General features: G+C 39.6%; 1 protein-coding gene across 1 annotated transcript in view; it reads right to left on the reverse strand.

Moving 5' to 3' along the window:
- SAK (polo like kinase SAK) overlaps positions 1-9,073 on the reverse strand; it is a 29,856-nt gene extending 20,783 nt beyond the window's left edge. The window contains exons 1-8 of the mRNA XM_089640554.1: positions 8,935-9,073; positions 8,576-8,850; positions 4,896-5,037; positions 3,983-4,075; positions 2,971-3,114; positions 2,253-2,464; positions 817-1,373; positions 77-264 (exon numbers count right to left, since the gene is read on the reverse strand). Of these exons, the coding sequence (XP_089496680.1) occupies positions 77-264; positions 817-1,373; positions 2,253-2,464; positions 2,971-3,114; positions 3,983-4,075; positions 4,896-5,037; positions 8,576-8,850; positions 8,935-8,973 (1,650 nt within the window). The 5' untranslated portion in view covers positions 8,974-9,073. The remainder of the gene's footprint in view (positions 1-76; positions 265-816; positions 1,374-2,252; positions 2,465-2,970; positions 3,115-3,982; positions 4,076-4,895; positions 5,038-8,575; positions 8,851-8,934) is intronic.
- Between the last annotated feature and the right edge of the window lie 14,174 nt (positions 9,074-23,247).

Consider the following 23,247-nt stretch of genomic DNA (forward strand, 5'->3'; position numbering starts at 1 on the left):
ATTCATTTCTGAACATGGTTTGAATTCTCACAATCTGGAGAGAAATAATTTCTTGGTTTTGGAACATGATTTTTACCTGCATTCCATCCTTCGATATACTGAAAACTTCTGTGATCCTGTCCTCCCTGGCCCTTCCCCTCTTCCTGATGAAGTGAATTGTGACACAGCCGTCACTGGATATGGACAGCCGGGCGTTCCTGGTCTGATGGCTCACCTCACTGAGTCGTGCGGCACACAGGGGGGGCACTCCGATCGACCTTGAGCCTGCTGAATAACAAATTTCATAACAAAGTGTAAATACATTTTGTTAATTTTAGTATGTAGTTCTCTTTTTAATTTGGTTTAAAACAAACGAATTGTAGTATAATTTTAAACGACAAACACTCTGCCTAATGTTATTGTTTACATGCGGTTTCAATGGATATGGTCCGATCACAACGTTGCCACCTCATTCTCGGCAAGCTCACGGCGAATTGATGGGGTAAGTTTGTACCTCACACTAAGGATTTTTAGTAGGCATATATGTCTTTTTGTATGGGAAAAAAAGGATTCTGAAAAAGTTATTTATCTTTTTTACTCCTACCATCATGCCACTGGAACGAGGCGGATTGGGTATCATGTGACCAGCCTAGACTGTACCCAACTACTCAGTTGCGACGTGTGTTGGTAAAATATATTTTAAAAATGTAGATGTCATTTTGATGTCCGAAGGTATTCTTTATAATAAAAAAAAAGGTTTCTATCACATGTGGTATGTACATGTTTTATCAATTCATTTGACACAATATCTACAGAAATCAATAAAAGTTTAAATACCTGCAATCAAGTTTTCTTTATTTTCAGAGCTGCCACTTGCCAAATTCTTCTGTGAGCCAAGCCCATCCCACTTGTGGTCTTCTTCTGATTGGGTCTCCGAATCTTCCACATTGTTCTTCAAATGCATATGTTGCACTTTGGAAACCAAGTCATTCTTGCCAATTGTATCAACTGCTGATGCCTGATTACTTCTATCACAACTTCTGGCCCTCTGGCGGTGGAAATTATCACCATCGAGTTTATTGGAACCGTGTTCCAAAGCAAAAGAATTCTTTATTCCGGGATTGTGAGAATTCGAACCATGATCCAAAACAAAGGAATTCTTTCTTTCGGGATTGTGAGAATTCAAATCGTGTTCCAAAATGAAAGAATTCTTTCTTTCCGAGTTATGAGTGTTGGAATAGTGGTTTCCTATACCGCTGTCATTGTTCGTTAGTCCAGTGAGGACATTGAAGGAAGCCGGTCTATTTGGAGTGGAATTATCAAAGAAATTATGTTTGGGTCTTTGGTGACATAGAAAATCGGCATTGGCTGAATTAGCCATTCTTTCTTCCGATCTGAAATATAAAATACATAAGTTGATGAAGATACTTAGAGTAAAGGGGATGATTTGGAGGTAGAATACCACTACAAATTCAGCATCATAATGTTGCATAAAGATGGTTTCAGCTGTCTTTAGAGACTTAGAATTAGAGGATCAAAATGGATCTATATTATTGTACTCTTAGGGCGTATTTATAGCAAGCGCCACAGGCACTTTAAAGAACAGTTAGTAAAGTGCTCTATGTTCTACGAATTACAGCAGGCGGTCAACGCTCGCCTGCGACTCTCCGGTGTAAGTTTGTAGTCAACTCATTGGAACAAGATGAAGCAAGCGGACAAGGTGCGAGTTTTGTGGATTGACCAAGTGTGGTTATAAAATGCAAGTCCGGGATGCTTGTTATAACTAGACTCTTATGGACTCGAGGTTGAGGATATCATGATATTGTTGTCATTAAATAGTCTACTCCAAAAAAAATCAAGTGCCCTATTTATAAGCAGCTTTAACCTTTCAATGGAATCTATCCCACCATGTGACATGTTTTAGAACAATGTATGTGTTTTAGTGACATTTCATGGATCAAATAAGTATGCAATGGGGATAGCCACCGATGTATCATAATACATGACAGCAGACATAAGGGTAAAGAAATTTTACACAAATCAAAAGTTTTTAGTTATAAATTAGGTTGCCATATTTGATGATGTCAAAATTACAAAATGTTACCAAACAAACACTAAACCAAATTCATATTCACAAATATTATGATATATGGAAAATCAATGTCAAATGTAATAACCCCTGAGAAAATAATGATAAGATTGAATATTTTCATGAAATTTTTGATGCAATTTTTAGCTAAAATTAATTTGAAAAATATATCAACCAAACTCACCTTCCCCTCATATGCTGGTGAGAGTACCCCGTGCTGGCCTGGAAGCCCGAATCCCGGCTGCTGTCCTCGTTGGAGCTGGTGTCCGTCGCCAGGGTCCGGGGCCCGAGGAAGGGGTGGCACGCCACCTGCTGCAGCGGGATCCGCTCCGTTGGGTTTTTGCGCAGCAGGCGGTCCAGCAGGTCTTTGGCTTCCGCCGATAGCCCAGGCGGCATCTAAAGAATAGATGGAGAATTGGTTGATTAATCATAATTCACAAATATGTACACAGTAAAACAAACATAAGGTTTTCCAAGGGACTGGACATAAAACTATTCATGTGGGATTTCAAATTCAGTTTTCAAACGATCGAAAAAACAAAACTTCGGGATAATTGTTTCACAGAACTTGAACAATTCATCAAATTACATACACACTGTGTAAATATTAGGTATAGCCAGTTGATTTTTTGTTTAGCTACTGTTTTACTTATACCCAAACCGTGGTTATCAGTAAAGTTTTTCACTATTCTGACCATCTCGCCACCTAATATTTACACCGTGTGTATAAGACGGAGTAACTGTAGGAGTTTTTCTGCAAGTTTTTTAATCAAAGTACTTTTTCAGATTGATTTTTTTAAATATTAAAATACATATCAACATTAAAATACTGACTTTTAACCCTTTAATGTGCCTGTCTTGAAAATATTATACAATAATTATTATTGTATTGCTTCTCTTACCTGATAATCAGAATGTATAACCCTATTGAGGGTTTGCTTGACATGCTTGGTGTCAAATGGGGGTTTCCCGGTCAGAAGGGTGTACAGCAGACACCCTAATCCCCAAACGTCCGCAGGGAGTCCATGTCGTGATCTGGACGCCACCTGGAATTGACAATATTTATCATCATGAAGGTGGTTCTATTACTGTAGCGACAATATCAGGAATCTGCTTTTAAAGACATATACTGCACTGCCCTGTTCACACTGTTACATATAGGATTTGTAACAAAGTGTGGGGAACCTTCTACTTATTTTATATCCATGGTTTCGGTGTGTGGCACCTCCAGTATTTACAGATTAACTAATGTGCATTGGTTAGATTGCCAACCTTGGAATATTTGGGGACACATCGATTGCTAAACCTGGGAGTTCATATCAAAGCAAGAAACCATTCCTTTTTCAACAGCCCAGAGCAGTGGGCGCCCTTTTGGCTGGGGACCAACGAATCCTTTTGATAATTTCGTCATGATTCATTTAAAAAAAACTGTGTCTTTATCCTTGGATGATGAGCAATCAAAAAGCATCTTCCGATCCTGCAATTACACGGGCTTTTGTCTTGGGGACGAGATTGACAAGGCCATTACGGAAACTGACACGAAGATTATTTGTTGGAATTCAAGCTGAGATGAGTTGCTGTTGAGTAAGCAACAAGCTGTCTTCAACCAAGCTGCAATCGTTACCATACCATTCAATATTTAAGCAAGCCCCTTTTTGCCAGACAGTTAAATTTAGGATGCAATTTTATTGAATATACATCTAAACTCTTTCTTTCTGTTTTACAAAAACCCCATCCTTTACGGAACATTAGTTTGTATTTTACAAATCAATTTTATTAATTGTTTCCACCTAATCCTGCGGTAACAACACCTGAGCTGTAGACACAATACCTTATGGTAATGCGCAATGGGACACGTTGAGGGTTTGCTATGCCAACAGGCAACTTCTGCAATGTAAAGTATTGATGTCTTACCTCAGGTGAAATGTAATTGGGAGTTCCGCACATTGTAAGATGCTTCTCATCTGGTTGAGCGAGCTGAGTTGCTAAACCAAAGTCTGCTATTTTCTAAAGTCAAAAACACACAAATCAGGAATAGTTTGTCACAAGACCACCAGTAAAAGATCAAAGTTCGTGATATTTCCCATAAAGGTGAAATAAAATAATAAATTGTTCAAAATAAGATAGGTATAAATGGTGTATGCGAGACAACTGTAGGTATATAAAGAGTATGCATTGTGTTAATTATGTATAGTCAAATGACTTCCATGTACATATTGAGATGTATAGTGTACATTTCTTGCGAAATCAGTGTAAATGATTGTTCCCGTGCGGAAAGTAGAAAGGGGGGTGTGGCGGCTGTAGATGTCGCCTGAATCTTTCTGACCTCAAACAAACTCGAAACCTTAACGAACGGATTTGCCGGAGATCGACAGCCGTGGCCGAGAATTGGGGTTACCGGCGCGCCAACATCGAGTGCTTCTTCAGTTTTTTACCATTAATAAGCCAATTGAACACCAATGTCAGCTTTATCTATAAATACCTCGATGCATGTAAAGGGCCATCATAAAAAGTGCAAAAAAATTACAAAACACAATTCTTACTTTAAGTTTCCCTCCAGACCTATACCATCTTTGAGGATGCCGAGTGGAGGGTGAAGCACACAAAATGTTTTAAAAAGTAAAGTGAGATTTCATCTGCTTAACCTGCCGTCGGTGGACTATGTTAAAACTTTATTAATTTCTTATATACTGTCCTTATATAGTGTCTATATTTAGGATAAATTAGCTAAATTTTCGACTTATTGCAATGGATAGTTATTTTGACTGCTTATCGAGAGGGTGGTGAAATACCCCCTGAATTTAATAAAAAAATCTTTAGCACTTACCACTTGCATGTCTTTGGTGAGCAGCAGGTTGTTGAGGGAGAGATCTCGGTGCAGGATGTGATGCGAGTGAAGGTACAGGACCCCCGAAACCACCTGACGCAGGATATTAGCGGCTGCCTGCTCAGACATCCCCGAGCCCAGCCTGAATTAACCAATAAACAAAATACATCAATTTACAGAACACGAGCTAGACAACAAACAAAAGAAGTTGCGCACACCCAGTCTTTTGCCGTGTACAGTCGAGGGTACCCACCACTTTCGCGAACCGTCTTAGGGATGTTTCTATCGGTTTTCACGTCAAGATTCTACTTTTGTTTTTAAAACGAAGCTACTATTAAATAATTTTAAAAGCTCCCGACTGTCATAGATGTATATATTTATAAATAGCAAAAGGTGTTTTCATCTGAGGCAGTTTGTTCTTGAAGCTAGTGGAGAGACAATATTTATAAAGAAGAATATATGTTAGAAAGGAAAAGCAAATTCAAACACATTCCCATGGCGAACAACAAAAGAAGAAAAATTTAGCACATATAATGCTCCGCTTAATAGTTTAACACATTGACGGACAATAGTGGTTTGTGATACAACACATGCTATCACTTGTCTTTTGTCACAGGACATGTTGGGTGTGACACACTTAATGTATAGACGTGTTGTGTTACAAATAGACATGCTACATATTACTGCAATACAAAACCTGATTTCCCAGTCCGTTGTGCAATTGATTGAACAAAAAATTAGGATTGCAGTGAAATCACGATCGATCTTTCCCTGAATAATCGCTTTTTGTGTTGTTTATTTCTTCCAGTTCCTAATTAATGTCATACAAAACTCGCAAAAATTGATTGCACCCATTGACATCAGAAGAGATAGACTAGCCCTAACATCTGGAACCAGAAACCAAGCCACTTGACGATCATGAGCTGGAGACTTCCAGCATGGCTTGAATAAAGGTCGACATCATTCGTGCATTTGACCGCCGGCGGGCGAATATCAAAATAACGAGACCTTCCACAGAAAAGTATAGTTCGCTAAAGTAAGGTAACGGTTTGTAGCACAACCCGTTGTGGGGCTTTTCTGCACAAGCTCTGTTTTCATTTTTGTAATGGAGCCGACTAATACTGTCACATCAGTTTGTGTAGCGATATAAAATAACATACACATTACAGAAAATTCAGGGATGTGCGCTATGTACTTTAATCAAATGCACAGTTAATTGTTTCTTTTAATCGTTGTGTGACTGGAGGTAGTGTATAATATCAGATTGAATTCAATGTTTCTAAATGTTTCATTCATTTTTTCACAAGGGCACGTCATACTTGGTTTTACCGGTATACCATGAATGCCCGAAGTTTAAAACGTGTCTCCACTATGAAAGATCTTGGCATCATGTTTGATAGTAGGCTGACATTTCATGCTCATATCGAGTGACGTGTAGTGCTTCACCCTCCTCGCTTTATGGTTTGTTCCCCTCACCCTAAACTTCCTGTCTACTGATTTAGATGTCTATGATTGCACCCCATTAATCATTTAAAGCACAGGTTCTCAAACTTATTTCGACTACCGACCATATTTGAATTCCATATTTTTTTACATTACCGTCTGTTGCGTATCTTAAAAACAGTTATTGCAAATATTATTATATGGATAGGATAGAAAGGGTATATCCTATTTCTGAGATCAAAGAATGTTTCAATGAGAGGAAATAAAACTCATACTTAATCATATTTATAAGTATTTTTATTGATATTAAAAGAAGACTTTAAAACTTATTTAATGTGAAGGATGAATTTGATGCATTTGGACGAGTTTGTTAATATCAGACTCGAATTCACTTAAAAACAGCCGTAAGTCGCCGCATTTTTAGTTAGCATCGTTGCTCCAGCACTAAATCCACGTTCACACAAATATGACAATGGTAATGCTATCAGAAATCGTCAAACAACCGACCATAACCCAGGGTACAGTTTTGTTATAAGGAAGTAAAATAATTCAGCATCTTCCGTCGCCCCTCTAGATTTCCTTAACGCCCACTAATTTTATTTGAGTCTTCTACTGCGCCCCCGAAAGCCACCAGCGTCCACAAGGGGTCATTATCGCCCATTTTGAGAAAGACTGATTTAAAGCATGTATCTTTTCCATTTTTTATTCCTATGAAAAAAGTGCGTACTCTTCAAGAAAGATTAAAAACCGTCAGTAGAAACAGAAAAGAATTCCACTGAAAAACTCATTGATTTTTAAATAATATGTATCTTTTTTTAGAAAATTGAACATTTAAATATGTTGTCTACATGTTTCTTGATAGTTTATTTCATCCTTTTTTTAATTTTATTTTTTTATTGAATAAATAGTTAATACATATCAACAAACAAGTCCTGCTAAGCCAATTGAATTGGCTTGTCAACAGGTGCTTAAAGCTTAGTTTCATATACATTTTTAATATATAGATTTTAATTTTAATATATAGAGATAGATAGAGGTTTCACTGTATGTATTTTTAAACTCAGTTATTCAAGTGTTTTATAAAAGCAAATACTGTATATATAGTTATAAATACATCCAACTTCTGATATTTCCCATTCATTCTGATGGCAGCATGCTACACTAGCACCTCCTAGCGGTGTGAGTTGGTTTTCTTTGTACATTTTATGTAAAATATTTTCTTTACTCTACACTAATAGATATCATGTGTTAAATTTTTTAAAAATTAATACAAGGTAACCTACATAAAACTTACTGCTTATTTGATCAACATAAAAAAAATGAAAGCGCTCTTAAGTTTGCATTGACGGTTATAAGCCTACCACCTCAATCAATCAAGTATTTTTTGTTTTTGTTTTTAGCATTAGCTTCATACAGGAGGCTCTCAGGAAAATAATTCCCCTCGGGGCCTATGTCTTCTTTGAGGATACTGTGTGGAGGGTCTTTTTAGAAAGGAAGGATGGGAAGTTCTGGGAAGGAATAGGTAAGAGGGGTTGGTAGGAATCTGGGGGTTAGTGAGTCCAGGAGTGACGGACGTCGGAATCCATCCTTCCCTCTGTGGTGCAAAGCGATGTTCCGAGAGAGTCCTGTTGGAGTGGTTAAAAGGTCTCCCTTGATCCAGCTTGCCATGCAGTTAGTAGACAGATACATCCGCCGCCAAGACCCGGATAAACCTCACCCATGAACCCGGGCACCGCAGCTAAGTTACCAAACGTAGCGAACCACTTAGGGGTGACCAATGGCAGAGGTGTTGGTTATCCAATAAATAGTTCCAGGGGCGGCGGTACCCATACCCGCCTCCCAAATTTCAATACAATAAATTCAATTATTTGCCGCCATCGTCCATTCCTAGCCTCTAGCGGCCAGAGTTGACAGCCAATACAAGTAAATACTGCCAATATTTTACTAGAGTATTATTATTATTAATATTCTGGGGTATTTGTCACATCACACACCAATAAGACAAAGTGAAAACAAAACAAAACATATTTCACATGTATGGATATGAAGGTCAGTCCATTAGTCTAGTATATAATTGGTTGAAGGAAACATTACTACTGGGAATAATAAAATTGTACTAATGAGAGTTGATAATATTATCATACACTGTTTCCCAAGGGGTTTGTAAATCTGATTCAAACTCATGAGTTCCAATTAGTACGTTGTGTGGCTAACTATTAAGTGAATAATTGATTTACCTGAAGTTTCTAGTGAGTTCTCCGTTATGGGCTAGCTCCAGCACTAGATATACATAGTTTGAGTCTTCGAAAAACGTGAAGAGTTCCAGAATTGACGGGTGTTTGAGGCGGGAATGTATTGCGACTTCTTGCCTTACTCGGCCTACCATTCCTGCTCCTGCCATCAATGCCTTGTCGATCATTTTTATGGCCACAAATATACCCGAGCGAAGACATCTTGCGCGATATACGTGAGCGAAACCGCCCTTTCCTAGCAGCTCTAGAACTTGATAGTCCTGAAAACAAATTTGGTGTACATTACAGTTGAGTTTTCAGGTGTTTGTACAAGATAAATACAACAAATTTTACTATAAACATACTTCGATTCTCTCCCCAAAGCCACCTGATACGGGTGGCATTTCGTATAATTGAAACTTAATTCACTAAACTACATTCATAAAAAATAACATAAATGACAGTTCAAAAAACAAACGTTAAAATGCGCCATTTCGATTTCACAGTTAATTTCAAAACAATGACAGTGTTGCCGTTAGAATAAAAATATTTATAATAAAAATCCAGCGCTATCATTGGACGATCACTAGTGAATATCTATGATTACAACAGACCTATTCCCGAAAAAGAAGTCTACTAATAGCTTACAATATTACAACGCTAGATGTCGGTAGCTTGTACATCATATAGAATATTGAATAATATTATAATATTCAGAAAATGACATGGAAGAGACTGAAAAATTCTAATTTCGTTAGTGTATGTGTAATTCTAGTTAAATGAACTCAAGAACTTGGATTTGCTTTGAATACATAACAATAAAATAATAGTTTAAGTAATAATTCAAATAGTAACAGTTAAAATATTGTCAAACCCGACAGCCTTACCATTCTTCATACACTTAATTGATCTTTCTATCTCATCCATGCTAATTTCGGTAACATTCAGTCCATCATCATTCATATCTGATTCGCCGCTAGAATCACTGTCACTTACATCGCTTTCAATGATTTCCTCGAAATACTTTATCCAAGCCGTATAATTCTCACATGGTTGTGTAATCTTTTTAACCAATGTTTAAAGGAAGGTTACACGCCTTTAGATTGGAGAAGGGCAGTGATCATGCCATTGTACAAAGGTAAAATGTCACGTATGGAATGTGGGAATCATAGGGCTATTAGCTCAGCATCTGTAAGTTCAGTTGGCAAGCTGTATGGTAGAATTTTGATTGAAAGGGTAAGAAAGGAAACAAAGGATAAAATATGGGATGTGCAAGGTGCTTTTATGAGTGGAAGGGGGTGCATGGACCAGATCTTCTCATTGCGTATGCTCACCGAGAAGTTTCTGGCAAAAAACCAGAAACTTTTCTGTGTCTTTGTAGATCTACAAAAAGCATACGACCGAGTCGACAGGAAAAAGCTATGGAAGATGTTGTCCAAGTATGGAGTGAATACGAATCTGACTCAGGCAATTGCGTCTCTATATGAGGGAAGCGTTGTATGTGTTAGGGTGAACGGTGGTTTTACGGGGTGGTTTGATATCACAAAAGGTGTTAAACAAGGCTGCGTAATGTCACCATGGTTATTCAATCTATACATGGATAATTGTATGCAAGAATTGAAAGAGGTGGGATTGGACGCGAATTTGAGTAATCTGAAAGTATGTTGCCTGTTGTATGCTGATGATGCGGTGCTGATTGCCAGGGCCGCCGACAGCTAATCTGGGCACCAAGTCTAGTAGACTATACCGGGCCCCCTCCCCACAACTTATCGGGGGGGGGGGGGGGTGAGATAACAATTAATAAGTTCATGCTTACCTGCTACTGCTAGGAATACTACTTCATTACCTTTTCTTATACCATTATACCAATCATTCGAATTTAGCATAATTATTCAATGGAAATGTTTAAAAAGTTATGGTGAATACTCAAAATAAAATACTTGTGTTTCTTGTTTGTGTGTATTTACATATTCTTCGTTAATCAAGATATATTGAGGCTAAATTAAATTATTATATTTGAAAGACAGAAAACAGGTAACAAAAATAAATAATCAATTTTCAAAACCAATGGAAAATAAATTAGGAGTACCGCAGTGATCGATCCTTGGACCCCTATTGTTCATACTCTATAAGTCTATATTAATGACATGGTGAAAATATTTTCAAAATGCAAAGTACGACTATTTGCCGATGATACACTTATATACTTAATTGGAGATAACTATAAAGAACTAATAAATATTTTAAATAATGAACTAGATGATGTATCAAGATGGCTAAAAATAAATAAGCTTAAATTAAAAACAAAATGTATGGTGATTGGAAATAAGAAGACATTCAGTGAAAGCAAAATTAAAATTGATGGTGAAATTATTGAAAATGTTACTGAAATCAAATACTTAGGAGTTATATTAGATTCCAAACCTTCAATAGACATGCCGAATATACCCAAAAGAAAATTGGCAAAAAGATATCTATTTTGGGAAGAATCCGGCCTAAAATTTCCAGAAAAATCGCCATCACCATTTACAATTCAATAGGCCACTTGCATGGATTTCATAACGACTTGGAAAAAATCGTGTAGATAGATCTTTTTACTAAGATTACGAAAATGTTAGTAAAATTTTGTAGAAATGTACATTTATTTTTATTTTTAAATAAATAAATCCATTATTTGGGCTCGTGTCGTCACTACATGAAAATGTCCCGTCTACTGAAAATGTTCCTATTAATTTTGTAAAATTCCACACTGATTTAATTTTTTTATATGGCATCACTTTGATTTCAGGCGAATTTTTGAATTCGTTCACTAGATTTATTGTTTGTTCTCTGCGAACTTTTCATTTGGTTTGAATTTTTGACAGATGTGAAGAGAACCCCGTACAATTTAGATGTCGGTACGTGTTTTAGAGGTATAATGGTTATTGTGCTGATTTTATCAAAATCAAATTTTATAATATTCTTATTATTATTATAATTTACAAGTACAAGTATATTACATTGGATTTATTAATATAGACGTTGTACATTATAATGATTTATGATCAATAAGATGGATCAAGGAAAAAAATATTTATGAGATGTAATATTTTTGGTATGCCTCGTTATTCTGCTGTGTCATTCGTGTGGAAAACGTTCTTTTTTTTAAAATGATTTTCGGCTATGTAATCATTGTTTTTTCTTACCTATAAAATTATGTCCCGTCTTTCCGGTTTATAAAAAAAGGTCTGATTTTTCGGATTGAAATTTTCAAAAAATACCCAGGGTTTCAAAAATACGATTAAAAAAATAATATTATTACTCCTATTACGCCTATTATTGCTCCACACTTCAACTACTGATCAAGTATCCTTTTCCTCTGACATGAAAGAGAACAGAAAAAGTTTCAAATTCTCCAAAACAGAGTAATGAGAATAAAACTCCAAAGAAATAGATTTTTAAAAATAATTAAAATGTTAAAGGAACTTAATTGGTTTACCGTGAAACAAATACTGACCTTGAACACGTTGATATTTATTCACAAAATATTAAACAACATGTTACCAAAATACTTCTCAAATAAAATCGTATACATTAAGGACATTCACAGACATTACACAAGGACTAGCAAGGAAATAAGATTAAACAAAAAGGACAAAACGAATACGCAAAACAGTTTGCTGTAGAAAGGAATTAAGTTATATAACACACTACCAGAAACTTTAAAGTCCTCACCAATTGAAAAGTTCAAGATGTATTGTAGGAGCTACATAAAACAAGAAAAAATATAGTGAATTTGAAATATTATAATTAATTAACTGCAATATGAAATATTATAATTAATTAGAAATTGGTAACCTTAAATGTACAAATTACTAAAATAAAATTCAAATAAAAAAAATATATTATAACAACACAGATACGTTTTTAAACTTCCGATTTAGTTGTCCGGGTTAAGTCTTCCCCAAAGGAAAAACTTAACCCTTCCACTCACGAATGGAATACTAAATTGGAATATTTTTAAAATTATAGTAAAAACTCCACAAACTATAAAAAAATAATATAGGCAAATAAAAATTGTCATCTAAAATTTTGCTTTTCTACTTTTCTTGTTTGCAAAGCTAGTTATAACATCATCAAAATCCAAGTTTCTGGCCAGACCATTTTCTAAAGATAACATTCCCAAACTTGTTAAACGTTCTTGACCCATTGTGGAACGCAAAAAGTTTTTCACTCTAGACAACAAACTAAAAGATCTTTCTGCTTCCGCAACTGTTACAGGCAGAGTACAGAAAATTCGAATGGCAATTACTACATTAGGGAAAAGATTTGACAGTTTTTGGTTTGAAAGAGTATTTAGTAACTGCAGTGGATTTAAATGTTCTGAAAAGTTTCCTGGTTGAATAGTTTTTAAGTGTTCAATTTCCAAAAGCGTTTCTTCTTCAGATACATCAGTTTTATAGAGATCACACCAGTTTTTCACCCTTTATTTTAGTTCTTCTTGAGTCATACTTGGGTATTGCCAAAGAAACTTAAACAATTCATTAATATTGTTGACAGCTTTGTATCTTCGGGTCAAGTTTCCAATGACACTGTCAAACAACACATAAAAAACATTAATTTTAAAGTTCTCTTCTGGGCAATCAATCTGTTTTTCATGACTTTTATCAGCCGAAACTTTTGTCTTTTTTCTTTTTTTTGGGAGTTCTTGTGAAATTCCAAAATTTTCAGCTACAAGTTTACACTCTTCTAATATTCTAGTCCACTTAGAACGAAGGGTAGATAGGTTTTCAACTAAGTGTTGCAAATTGACAACTTCCACGTCCAGAGTTGCTTGTCTCGCTTGCAAAACTACACTCCAGGAGTTTATTTCAGACAACACTTTAAACCATGTCGTAGACATAAGTAGACATTCAAATGTATTCATATACTGTTCAATGCCCTTAATTTCGGCCAAAGTTTGAGGAGTGAGATAAAGCTCTTTAATCTTACTAAGAGCAACTTTCAGTCCAGGAATATGAGCAGCAAAAGGCCGCACGCTATCAACTCTTGCAGACCATCTTGTTTTAGAATGAGAATGAAGCGAACACCCAATGTTTTCTTGGAGAATTTCCCACCTTTGTGGACTTGAACTGAATACATTGTAGCACTTTTGGACGATTCCGAAGAACGTGATAACCTCTACACAAGATTGAGCTGCCTCTTCTCCGCATAAGTTGAGACTATGCGCAGCACATGGCGAATATAATGCTAGTGGGTTATCAGCTAAGATTCTGCTCTGCACACCTTTGTATATCCCACTCATATTAGACGCATTGTCGTATCCTTGTCCCCTGCAGTTCTTAAGTAGAATATCGTGCTCTTTAAGTGTAGACTGTATTAAATCTGCGATTGCTCCTCCTGTCTTCTTACTGCAGTCGACAAACTTGAAAAACCTCTCGTTAATTTTGTGAACGTTTTCTTCTCCTTCAAGGTAACGAGTAACATATCGGAAAATAAACACGGTTTGTTCAATATGTGCCGAGTCAGGAGTTGAGTCAACTATGACAGAGAAGTATTTTGCCTCATTGATTTCCTTTACAATTGTCTGGACAACTTTGTTTGCACAGCTCAAAATAAACTCATTTTGAATTTCCATTGAAAGGTAATGAACTTGGAGTCGTTTTTTTTCTGCCTGCGATTGTTGTACTTTTGTCAAATGATCGTGCAAAATAGAATCGTAGTGGGCGATAAGCTCTAATATTCCTAGAAAGTTTCCATTTCTAGGGTCACCAATCAAATTTGAGTCTCCTCTTAAAGGCAGCCCTCTTTCGCCCAGAAATAAAATTACACGCAGAATCCTTTTTAAAATAGCCCGCCAGCGGGCAGCTTCTTTTTCAATAGCTTCTGTGAGGTGAGTTTTTACATCTGGTTTGTTCTTAAGTAAGCTATTTTCTAAGTTTCGCCACTGAATGTAGCATGATTTGTGATTTGCACTTTTTTCGTGGGGGTTCAGTTTGTCATGAACCCTCTTCCAAGAGTATTTATCTCCACTATATCCCTCAGGGCATGCCAATACAGATCTCATTGCCAATGGCAACTTACTAAATAAACGGCATGGAAAGCAATACAAAGCATTTTTAATTTCACTCCAAGCCAACCAATCTCTTTTTACTTGTTCCCCATTCTTTAATGTGCAATATAAAGCTGAGGGAGGGAAATAGTTCCCATCAAAGTCAGTAGGAAAACAGATTGGGAGTTTAAAAAATGTGCCATTGAGAATAGCTTCATTCACATCTTGTATTTGAAAATTCAAATTTTCGTTTACGCCAATATCATACAATAGAGGCGAAGTCTTGTCGTTGTCAGGGTTTTGTGAGATATTCAGTTCAAATTCATCTACATCAGATTTATCAATAATTAAATTTTCATGGCAAGAAGATGGGAGAGTTTCGTCTGAAACACAACTGAGTATGTTATCAGGTTCCAGTTGGGCGTTAGAATTTGTAAACGATTGGCTTGTGCTAGAACTAGAACAGGAAGAACTTTTAGTAAAAAAACTATCACATGTTTTCTGACCTTTTCTTGACAACGTTTCTCGTTTCTCCATCTCCTTTCTTTTCAAGGCCCCTGACTTGTGCTGATAGCGATAGCTCATTATTAGTGTTATATGAATGAGTCGCTTCGTTCTTCACTTAAAACTTCACAATGACACAACGCCACAACGATCACTTTACTTCAAACAGTTCAAACGAAACACTACTTAACCTGACTAAACCATAAAACCATACCAAACTCAGCGCGCAGCGATTCCGCTATGACTGTCGCCGACGGATTGCCGACGCGACGGTCTGCCGATCGGGTCGGTAGGGCCCGGGGGTGAGTATGAGCGGGGGCGCGGCGGGCGGCTGCATCGCCCCTCCCACAGCGGGCCGGCCGGCATGGCGTGCTTGTAGCTTGAGCTGTGAGTGGCACGCTCTGAGAGCGTGTTCACACACATGCGTGGGATGACGTAATTCAGCATATCGCTCGCCATATATTCCAATTTGGAATGTACGGCGAACGTTATGCCGAAATACGCTATCCCTCGCATATTATAGCTGTGTGCTGTGTGTGAACACGCTCTGACAGTTGGGCCTACGGAGCGTGCGGGCCTGAGCGCCCGGCCCACGTCCGTTCCTAGTGTCATTGGCATTTTTTAGTAAAATATCTGGGCCCCGTCCAGGGCCCCCCGTAGGCCCGGGCCCCAAGTTTCGAACTTGGCTAACGTGCCCTGTCGGCGGCCCTGCTGATTGCTAATAGTATGGATGATCTGCAGTCTCTCGTGTCTAGGATGAACAAAGTATGCGTGAAGAATGAGTTAATGATTAATGTAAGTAAGTCTAAAGTAATGGTGTTTGAAAGAGAGAGTACGAAAACAGTGTGCAATATAGCTGTGAATGAGGAATACTTGGAGCAGGTGGATGAGTTTGTGTATTTAGGAGGCATGTTTACGAGAGATGGGAAGGCTGACAGAGATATTGAAAGAAGAGTAAATGCAGGTAACTCCATTAATGGAGGACTGAACGCAGTTGGCGCTAACAAAAAATTGTCCAAAGAAGCGAAGTTAGCAGTCCACAATGCAGTGCTGGTACCTACCCTGATGTATGGAAGTGAGGCATGGAACTGGCAAAGAAAGGATGAAAGTAGATTGAATGCTGTTGAAATGAGATCCCTGAGGCGTATGTGTGGTAAAACCATGTATGATCGTGTGAGGAATGTGGATATCCGCAAAGAGTGCAAGGCTGATGTAAGTGTGTGATGTTTTGAATACTCACATAAATAAATAAACGAAACGAACGTGCTCCAAAAATTTTTTTGGTTGGAATAACAACATAAGATTTATTGACAGGCGGGCTTGAAGTAAACATGTTCCCACGGGAAGGAAGAAAAGCAGAGATCGATAGGACAGTCGGGTTTTGAACTTGGGTACGTTGACAGCTCCGAGAAATCGATACAAATCAGAAGTGTTGTGTGAAATTACAGTTAATTAGTGAATTCAGATGGTGTTAAAAGTATTGTGGAATATTGAATTAAAGTGAAATATTATTGAACCGGTGTTTGTGTGAAGTGAAAGTGGTTGTACTCAGTGGAGATAGTAATAATTGGATAATTTGTAGAGCGCCGTTTTGTGAAAAATCACCCCAGGGGCGCTAAGAGTTGGGCGATCGCGATTATAATATAAAATGTGTTAAATTAAACGTGATTTCGTAAATATGTAGTTCAAACTAAATTAATTGTCTTAAAAACATGAAAATAATAATAATAATGATTGCGTTTTAAAACAGAGTGAACGTATTTAAAGGCAGGAAATGTTTAATCGGGCTAGGGAGGAATTGATTTGGCGAGATGGCATTCTACCCACGGAGACCGTAAACCAGAGAATCAAACAAATCATAAAACTCGGGTTCGAATCCTGACAGAGATTAGGGAAGTACAATTGTATTTACAGAATTATTTAATTACCTTTTTATAGGCGTAGGAGGGGACCAAAATTGAACAAATTGCAAGGATTTCGCTAAAAGGAGGAAAGAAGACGATAGGGAGGAGATCGAAAATTAAACTGATTTAGCTATGTAGTGTGTAACCAGGTAAGTTTCACACTAGGATTTGGAGGTGACTAACAGGGTGAGTTTTTTTATATTTTATTAAATTCTAGAAGACCCTTTAAAGGACGGATACAGCATCCAAGTTTACAACCCCTGCCGCCCAAATAATGTTTCAAAAGGGAATGTGTCAATCAGACTATCTATCAGCTGAAAAAGGGAGACGGGCCAATGACCTTTTCATATATAGGCCGAGGCGCGGTGTACAGTCAGTCGAAGGGGAAGTTTTGCTAGCGTATGACCGCCCGAATAGAAAGCGATCGGATGCAACCAGACAGAAAAAATGAATACCTTTCTTCTGTTATTTGACTTTCTAATTTAATACTTTTCATCTATTGTTTGACTTTCTAATTTACAAATTGGGAGGCACAAAAACAAATCTAGAGTCAAAAGGGGGAGATGGTAATCTCCGAAATAAAACTACCATCCGAACAACTTTTCTCAACAGGTTCCTTTCGAGAGGTAGGTAGCCTCTTTAAATTAAATGCCAAAAATCAAACCAATTGTCCGTTTATACCTACCTGAGAGGATAGGTATTCAATAGAAGTTACCCATACCTAATACACGAGGATGCTAGTATCCTCATGAAATAATTACTGGAACCAAATATTAAAATACAGACAGTCCTCATCCTAAATTTGGCATTTCGAGTAAACCTTAAATATATCTCACATGATAATAGGCTGAATGGGTAGGCACACAACCTATCGATAGAAGCGGGCTAAATGTCGACAAGATCGTCGTGTGTTATCTATGTTATTGACCTAGAAAGGGATGTAAATTCCCGACGACGAGGAATTTACAGCGTTTTCTAGAGGTGGCACGTAACTTAGGACCTTACGTGTCACATTTTTGCGGCTAGATTCGTGACAAGGGATGTCATGGTTTTCCCCTTCTACACTCAGTAAAGTAGATTTTCCTGGAGGTGCATGAGGTTGGGGCAATTCTGAAATTGGTGAGGAGACCTGGTTTTCTTTATTCTGGCGTGACGGTTGCCGATTTGGAACAAGGGGAGACCCGGCCGGTTGTGATATCCAGACACGTAGATATCGATCGCCTTGTTCAAATTATCATCCATCGGTTTTGTTTGGTAAAGAGGAGGAGCCAACTTTAGCTTGAACAAATTCATTCCCTTTCCTCTCCTTCCCCTCCCAAAATATATACATGGATGGCGCCGACAACTAACACCATAAATTTATCGTATGTTTATCACACATATAAAATCTAACACCTTGTTATACTCACATTACCCCACGACAGGTAGAATCACGTAGCTAGTCGGTGAGCAGGCGAGTCAGAGAATGAGGTTTATGAAATGGCTTTAAAACACAGCGGTAATGGATTCAACTCACTCTATCTCAAAAGAACCGAGGGGTACCACACACATACAAAGATAACTAGGTTTCTATACCGAGAAACAAAAAAGCCAACACAACGTTCGGTGAAACCGAACCGTACCGCCGCCCTGGGAACCATTTATTGGATGACCAACACCTCTGCCACAGGTCACCCCAAGTGGTTCGCTACGTTTGGTGACTTAGCAGGGGTGCCCGGGTTCATGGGTTAAGGTTTGCCCAGGTCTTGGTGGCGGGTGCGTCGGCCCACCTTCTGCGTGGCGGGCCGGTTGGGAGATGCTGGTTGAGGGAGACCCTTTACAACCGGTTACCGCTGTCCGGGCCGCTCGATAGTACAGGGGCCCGACCCTCAGGCTCACGACTAAGGGTGGGCTGCCCCATCAGCGAGTGTAAAAACCCCGCCACTGCTGTTGTGCCGGTTCGTGACCGGAGGGGACCCAGCAGCAGCGTTTGGGGCGCATTGGATGCCCTCTCCAGCCGGACTCTCCCAGCCTATCGCCTAGCACCGCAGTGGGTGGGCTGGAACCAAACGCTCATCACTCCTGGACAGCCTGAACCCCATATTCCTACCCACCCCTCACACCTTTCCATTCCAGACCTTCCTTTCACTTCATACCCTTAAAAAAAAAAAAAAAAAAATTAAAATCATGAATATACATAAAAACAAACATAACATCTTTACAGCGGCGAGTAGCAGGCGTCCCCGGTGCGGGCCAAAACTGTTGGTAAATTTTGCCAACATTCGCGGCCTGCACACAAATTTAAATTCCGTCCATCACCATCTTTTGTCCCAACGTCCCAACCTTCTTTTCCTATCCGAAACTCAGATAGCCGAGCCGCCAGACTCCTCCTATCTGGACTGCCCGGGCTTTACCCTCGCAAGCAAATTCCGACTGAAAGGAGGAGTCTGCCTCTATAGTCGAGCTGACGTCAACTGTGTGCGACTATTGAGTCTGGAAAACTCCAGATTCGACGTAATGTGGGTGCGCGTCAATCTTGCCAGTACGGCAAGATTCTACGCATGTCTATACCGCTCACCGAACCATAGCGAATCAGACACTTCCGAGCTCTTCAAACATTTGAGCGATACTATTGATGATCTCTTGCCCCGCTACCCTTCGGCCGAGTTTGTTGTTCTGGGGGACTTCAACGTTCATAACGAACCATGGTTGAAGTTCTCAGGCCCAACGGACTCGGCTGGCCGACAGGCGGAATCCTTTGCCATTTGCTACGGATTAGAGCAATTGGTTCAGGAGCCTACAAGGGTTCCTTATGTCCAGACTCACCGCTCCAATCTGTTAGACCTATTCTTAACTACTGTGCCACACGGTTATAAGATTGACGTCACAGCGCCTCTGGGATCATCTGACCACTGCCTAGTGACGACATCAATCCCCGTTAGCCTCAGACCAACCAATGAGAGGCTGAGGAGAAAAGTGTGGCACTATAGGTCAGCAGATTGGTTCGGTATGCGGGCCCACTTCAATGCTTTTCCGTGGTCAGCTGTTTGTTTTCGGACTTCGGACCCTTCAAGATGTGCCCAGGAGATTGGTGAAGTCATCAAATCGGCGATGGATGGCTTCATACAATCGACTACTAAAGAAACTGGTGTGGGCTCAAAGCCGTGGTTCAGTCGACAATGCTCCGAAGCAGTTCGACGAAAAAACGCGGCTTACCGAGCCTACAACACATCTCGAACGCCCGAAAGCAGATCAGCATACAACAAATCGGCAAAGGAATGCAAGAGAATCATCAATAGGTCAAAATTCGAACACGACCTGCAGATCAGCAAAAAGCTGGCTGCCTGCCCGCATGGCAGCAGAGCATTCTGGTCGCTTGCGGGCTCAATAGGTCGAAATTTTTGCAAACCCAGTTTGCCACCTCTTACCAGACCTGACGGCTCACTAGCAAACACCGCCACCGAAAAGGCAAACCTTTTAGGGAAAATGTTTGCGGAAAACTCGACCCTCGACGACGGGGGTGCTGTTCCGCCGTCGGTTCCTCACTGCGGCTTCTATATGAAAAAGCTGAGGATCCGGCATCGGGATGTACTCCACGTCATACGGGGGCTCGATGTTAACAAAGCTAGTGGACCTGATGGAATACCTGCCCTGGTATTGCAGAGGTGTGCTGCGGAAATAGTTCCAGTTTTGACAAAGCTCTTCAAAATGTCCCTGAAGTGTGGCACTGTGCCCTCTGGTTGGAAAAAAGCGGTAATTCACCCTATTCCCAAGAAAGGTGACCGCTCCAACCCGGCCAACTACCGCCCCATAGCGATCACATCAGTTCTGTCCAAAGTGATGGAACGTGTGATCAACGACAAACTGCTCACAAACGTCGAGAAGATCAAAATTATCAACGACCGTCAATACGGATTCCGGCGGAACCGCTCGTGCGGTGATCTTCTCGCGTATGTGACGCATGTTTGGGGGCGGTGCCTGGAACGTCACGGTGAGACCCAAACGGTCGCACTAGACATATCCAAGGCCTTTGACCGGGTCTGGCACCGAGGACTTGTCAACAAATTGCATTCTTACGGACTTCCCGCATCCCTGTGTACGTGGATTGCTGACTTTTTAAGGGATAAGTCGATTCAGGCGGTTGCTGACGGTTTCACCTCTTCCTCGCACTCCATAAATGCTGGCGTCCCACAGGGATCGGTTCTGTCTCCGACTTTGTTTTTGTTGCACATCAATGACCTTTTGACATGTGCACCGATTCATTGTTACGCGGATGACAGTACAGTTCATGATAGCTTTTTGTTTGACAAGCCCCCAAAGGGCACACAAACTCCAACGGCTCGGAGGGCTTTGAAGCAGAGAATGGACGGTTATCTCGAGAGTATTTCCTCCTGGGGTAAAAATAATCTCGTCGAATTTAATGTTTCAAAGACCCAATCCTGTCTGATTACGTCTAAAAGGGATCCAAATGATAATCTAGTCTCCTTCAACGGAAGCAATCTTCCGAACAGGCCTTCCATTGATATGCTTGGTGTAACTATAAGTGACCAGCTCAGGTACGGGGGCTCCATCGAAGCTAGAGTAAAGTTGGCCTCTCAGAAGCTGGGCGTACTGTACAGGGCCCGCAGATACTTTAATAGTACACAACTGCTCACCCTGTACAAATCGCAAGTGCGCCCTACTGTCGAATTTGGCAGCCATCTCTGGTCTGGAGCCCCAAAATACCTGAAAAAAACCCTTGACTCTGTGCAGAAACGGGCGGTCCGTTTGATAGATTCCCCAATCTTAACAAACGGACTGCAATCTTTAGAGCACAGGCGTCAGGTAGGTATGCTGTCCTTGTTCTATCGGTATTACAATGGAAGATGCTCTGAGGAACTAGCGTCATTGATCCCTTCGGCACCGGTGCGTAGTCGGGATACACGCCAAACGCGCGCCCAACATTTGTACACAGTTGACACTTGTCACATGAGAACGGGTCGCTTCTATGATTCGTTCTTAAGTTCAACAGCTCGGCTGTGGAACGAACTGCCGGCCTCTGTGTTTCCTCCCTCCTACAACATGGGACTCTTCAAGACCCATGTTCACTCCTTTCTCTCCACAAAAAGACCCTCCACACAGCATCCCCAAAGATGACATAGGCCCTGAGGGAAATTATTTTCTTCAGGGCCTCCTGTGTGGAGTAAATATAAAAAAAAAAAAAAAAAACTTTTTATACTGAACCGTCACGTGAAATGATTACGTTCAAGATCGTAAACCACGTAGACAAACTAGGGTGCACACACTTGAAGGGGTGTGTAATAAAGAGAGGGGCAAGGGCTTGTAAAGACGGCAGGGAGGACATTCCTACCCCGGATATATACATAACCAAAGCCTTATGGAAAAGTTACCTATGGGACTTAAAGAAAATTTATCGTAGAAAGAAGAGAAGGAAAAGTTTGAAAAGTGCAGATCATTACAAGCGTAATGAGTTAGATCAAGAAAGGGACGCTTAGATGGTTTGGGCATGTAGAGCGAATGAGCGAAGAAAGGAGTGTAAGGAGAATATACGATGCAAATGTGAATGGTAGCAGAAGTCGGGGACGCCCGAGGAAGACATGGCACGACCAAGTGAATCAGATACTTGTGTCGGGCCATGTCAAGAGTCAGAACAATAGAAGAGTATGTATGAGACGATGTATGAATGTGAATGAGGCAAGGAGTGTGTGCCAAGACCGAGTTGTTTGGCGGTCTGTCCTCTCTGCCTACCCCTGCGGGGAAACGGCGTGATGGTTAGTTAGTTAGTTAGTAACAGTTAAAATAATAATTTTTAAATAATGTTGTTGAACTAAGCTCCTGCTGACAAGCTATTTGCAATAGCTTATCGGATACGATTTCTCACTGCGTACAATATATTATATATTTTTAAGAGCCATGATGATTTTTTTAAATTCTAATATTGGCAAATCGCCGATAGCTTCATTGAAAGCTCTCCTGATTTTCATAAACAACGCATGCAATTTAAAGAGTGATTACAGCGGAGCTCTCAGAGGTTGAACTAGAACATAGTATCGCGACAAACCTAATTACTCTAGTCAATAGAGGTTTCTACCTTGCAAAAGGAGATTTAAAAGATATTTAAATTTTTAAATTGTAAAGGTTGATACCCTGAAAAAAAAAATGTTTTCCTTAAAAAGCTTATCCAGAAATAACACAGCTCTATTCCATCATTGACATATTCAAGCGCTTTATCGTTGCTTTGTGTGGTAGCCACTTGGAAA

Source organism: Hesperophylax consimilis, chromosome 15 (assembly GCF_061612785.1).
Source record: "Hesperophylax consimilis isolate HC1 chromosome 15, BYU_Hcon_1.0, whole genome shotgun sequence".
NCBI lineage: Eukaryota > Metazoa > Arthropoda > Insecta > Trichoptera > Limnephilidae > Hesperophylax > Hesperophylax consimilis.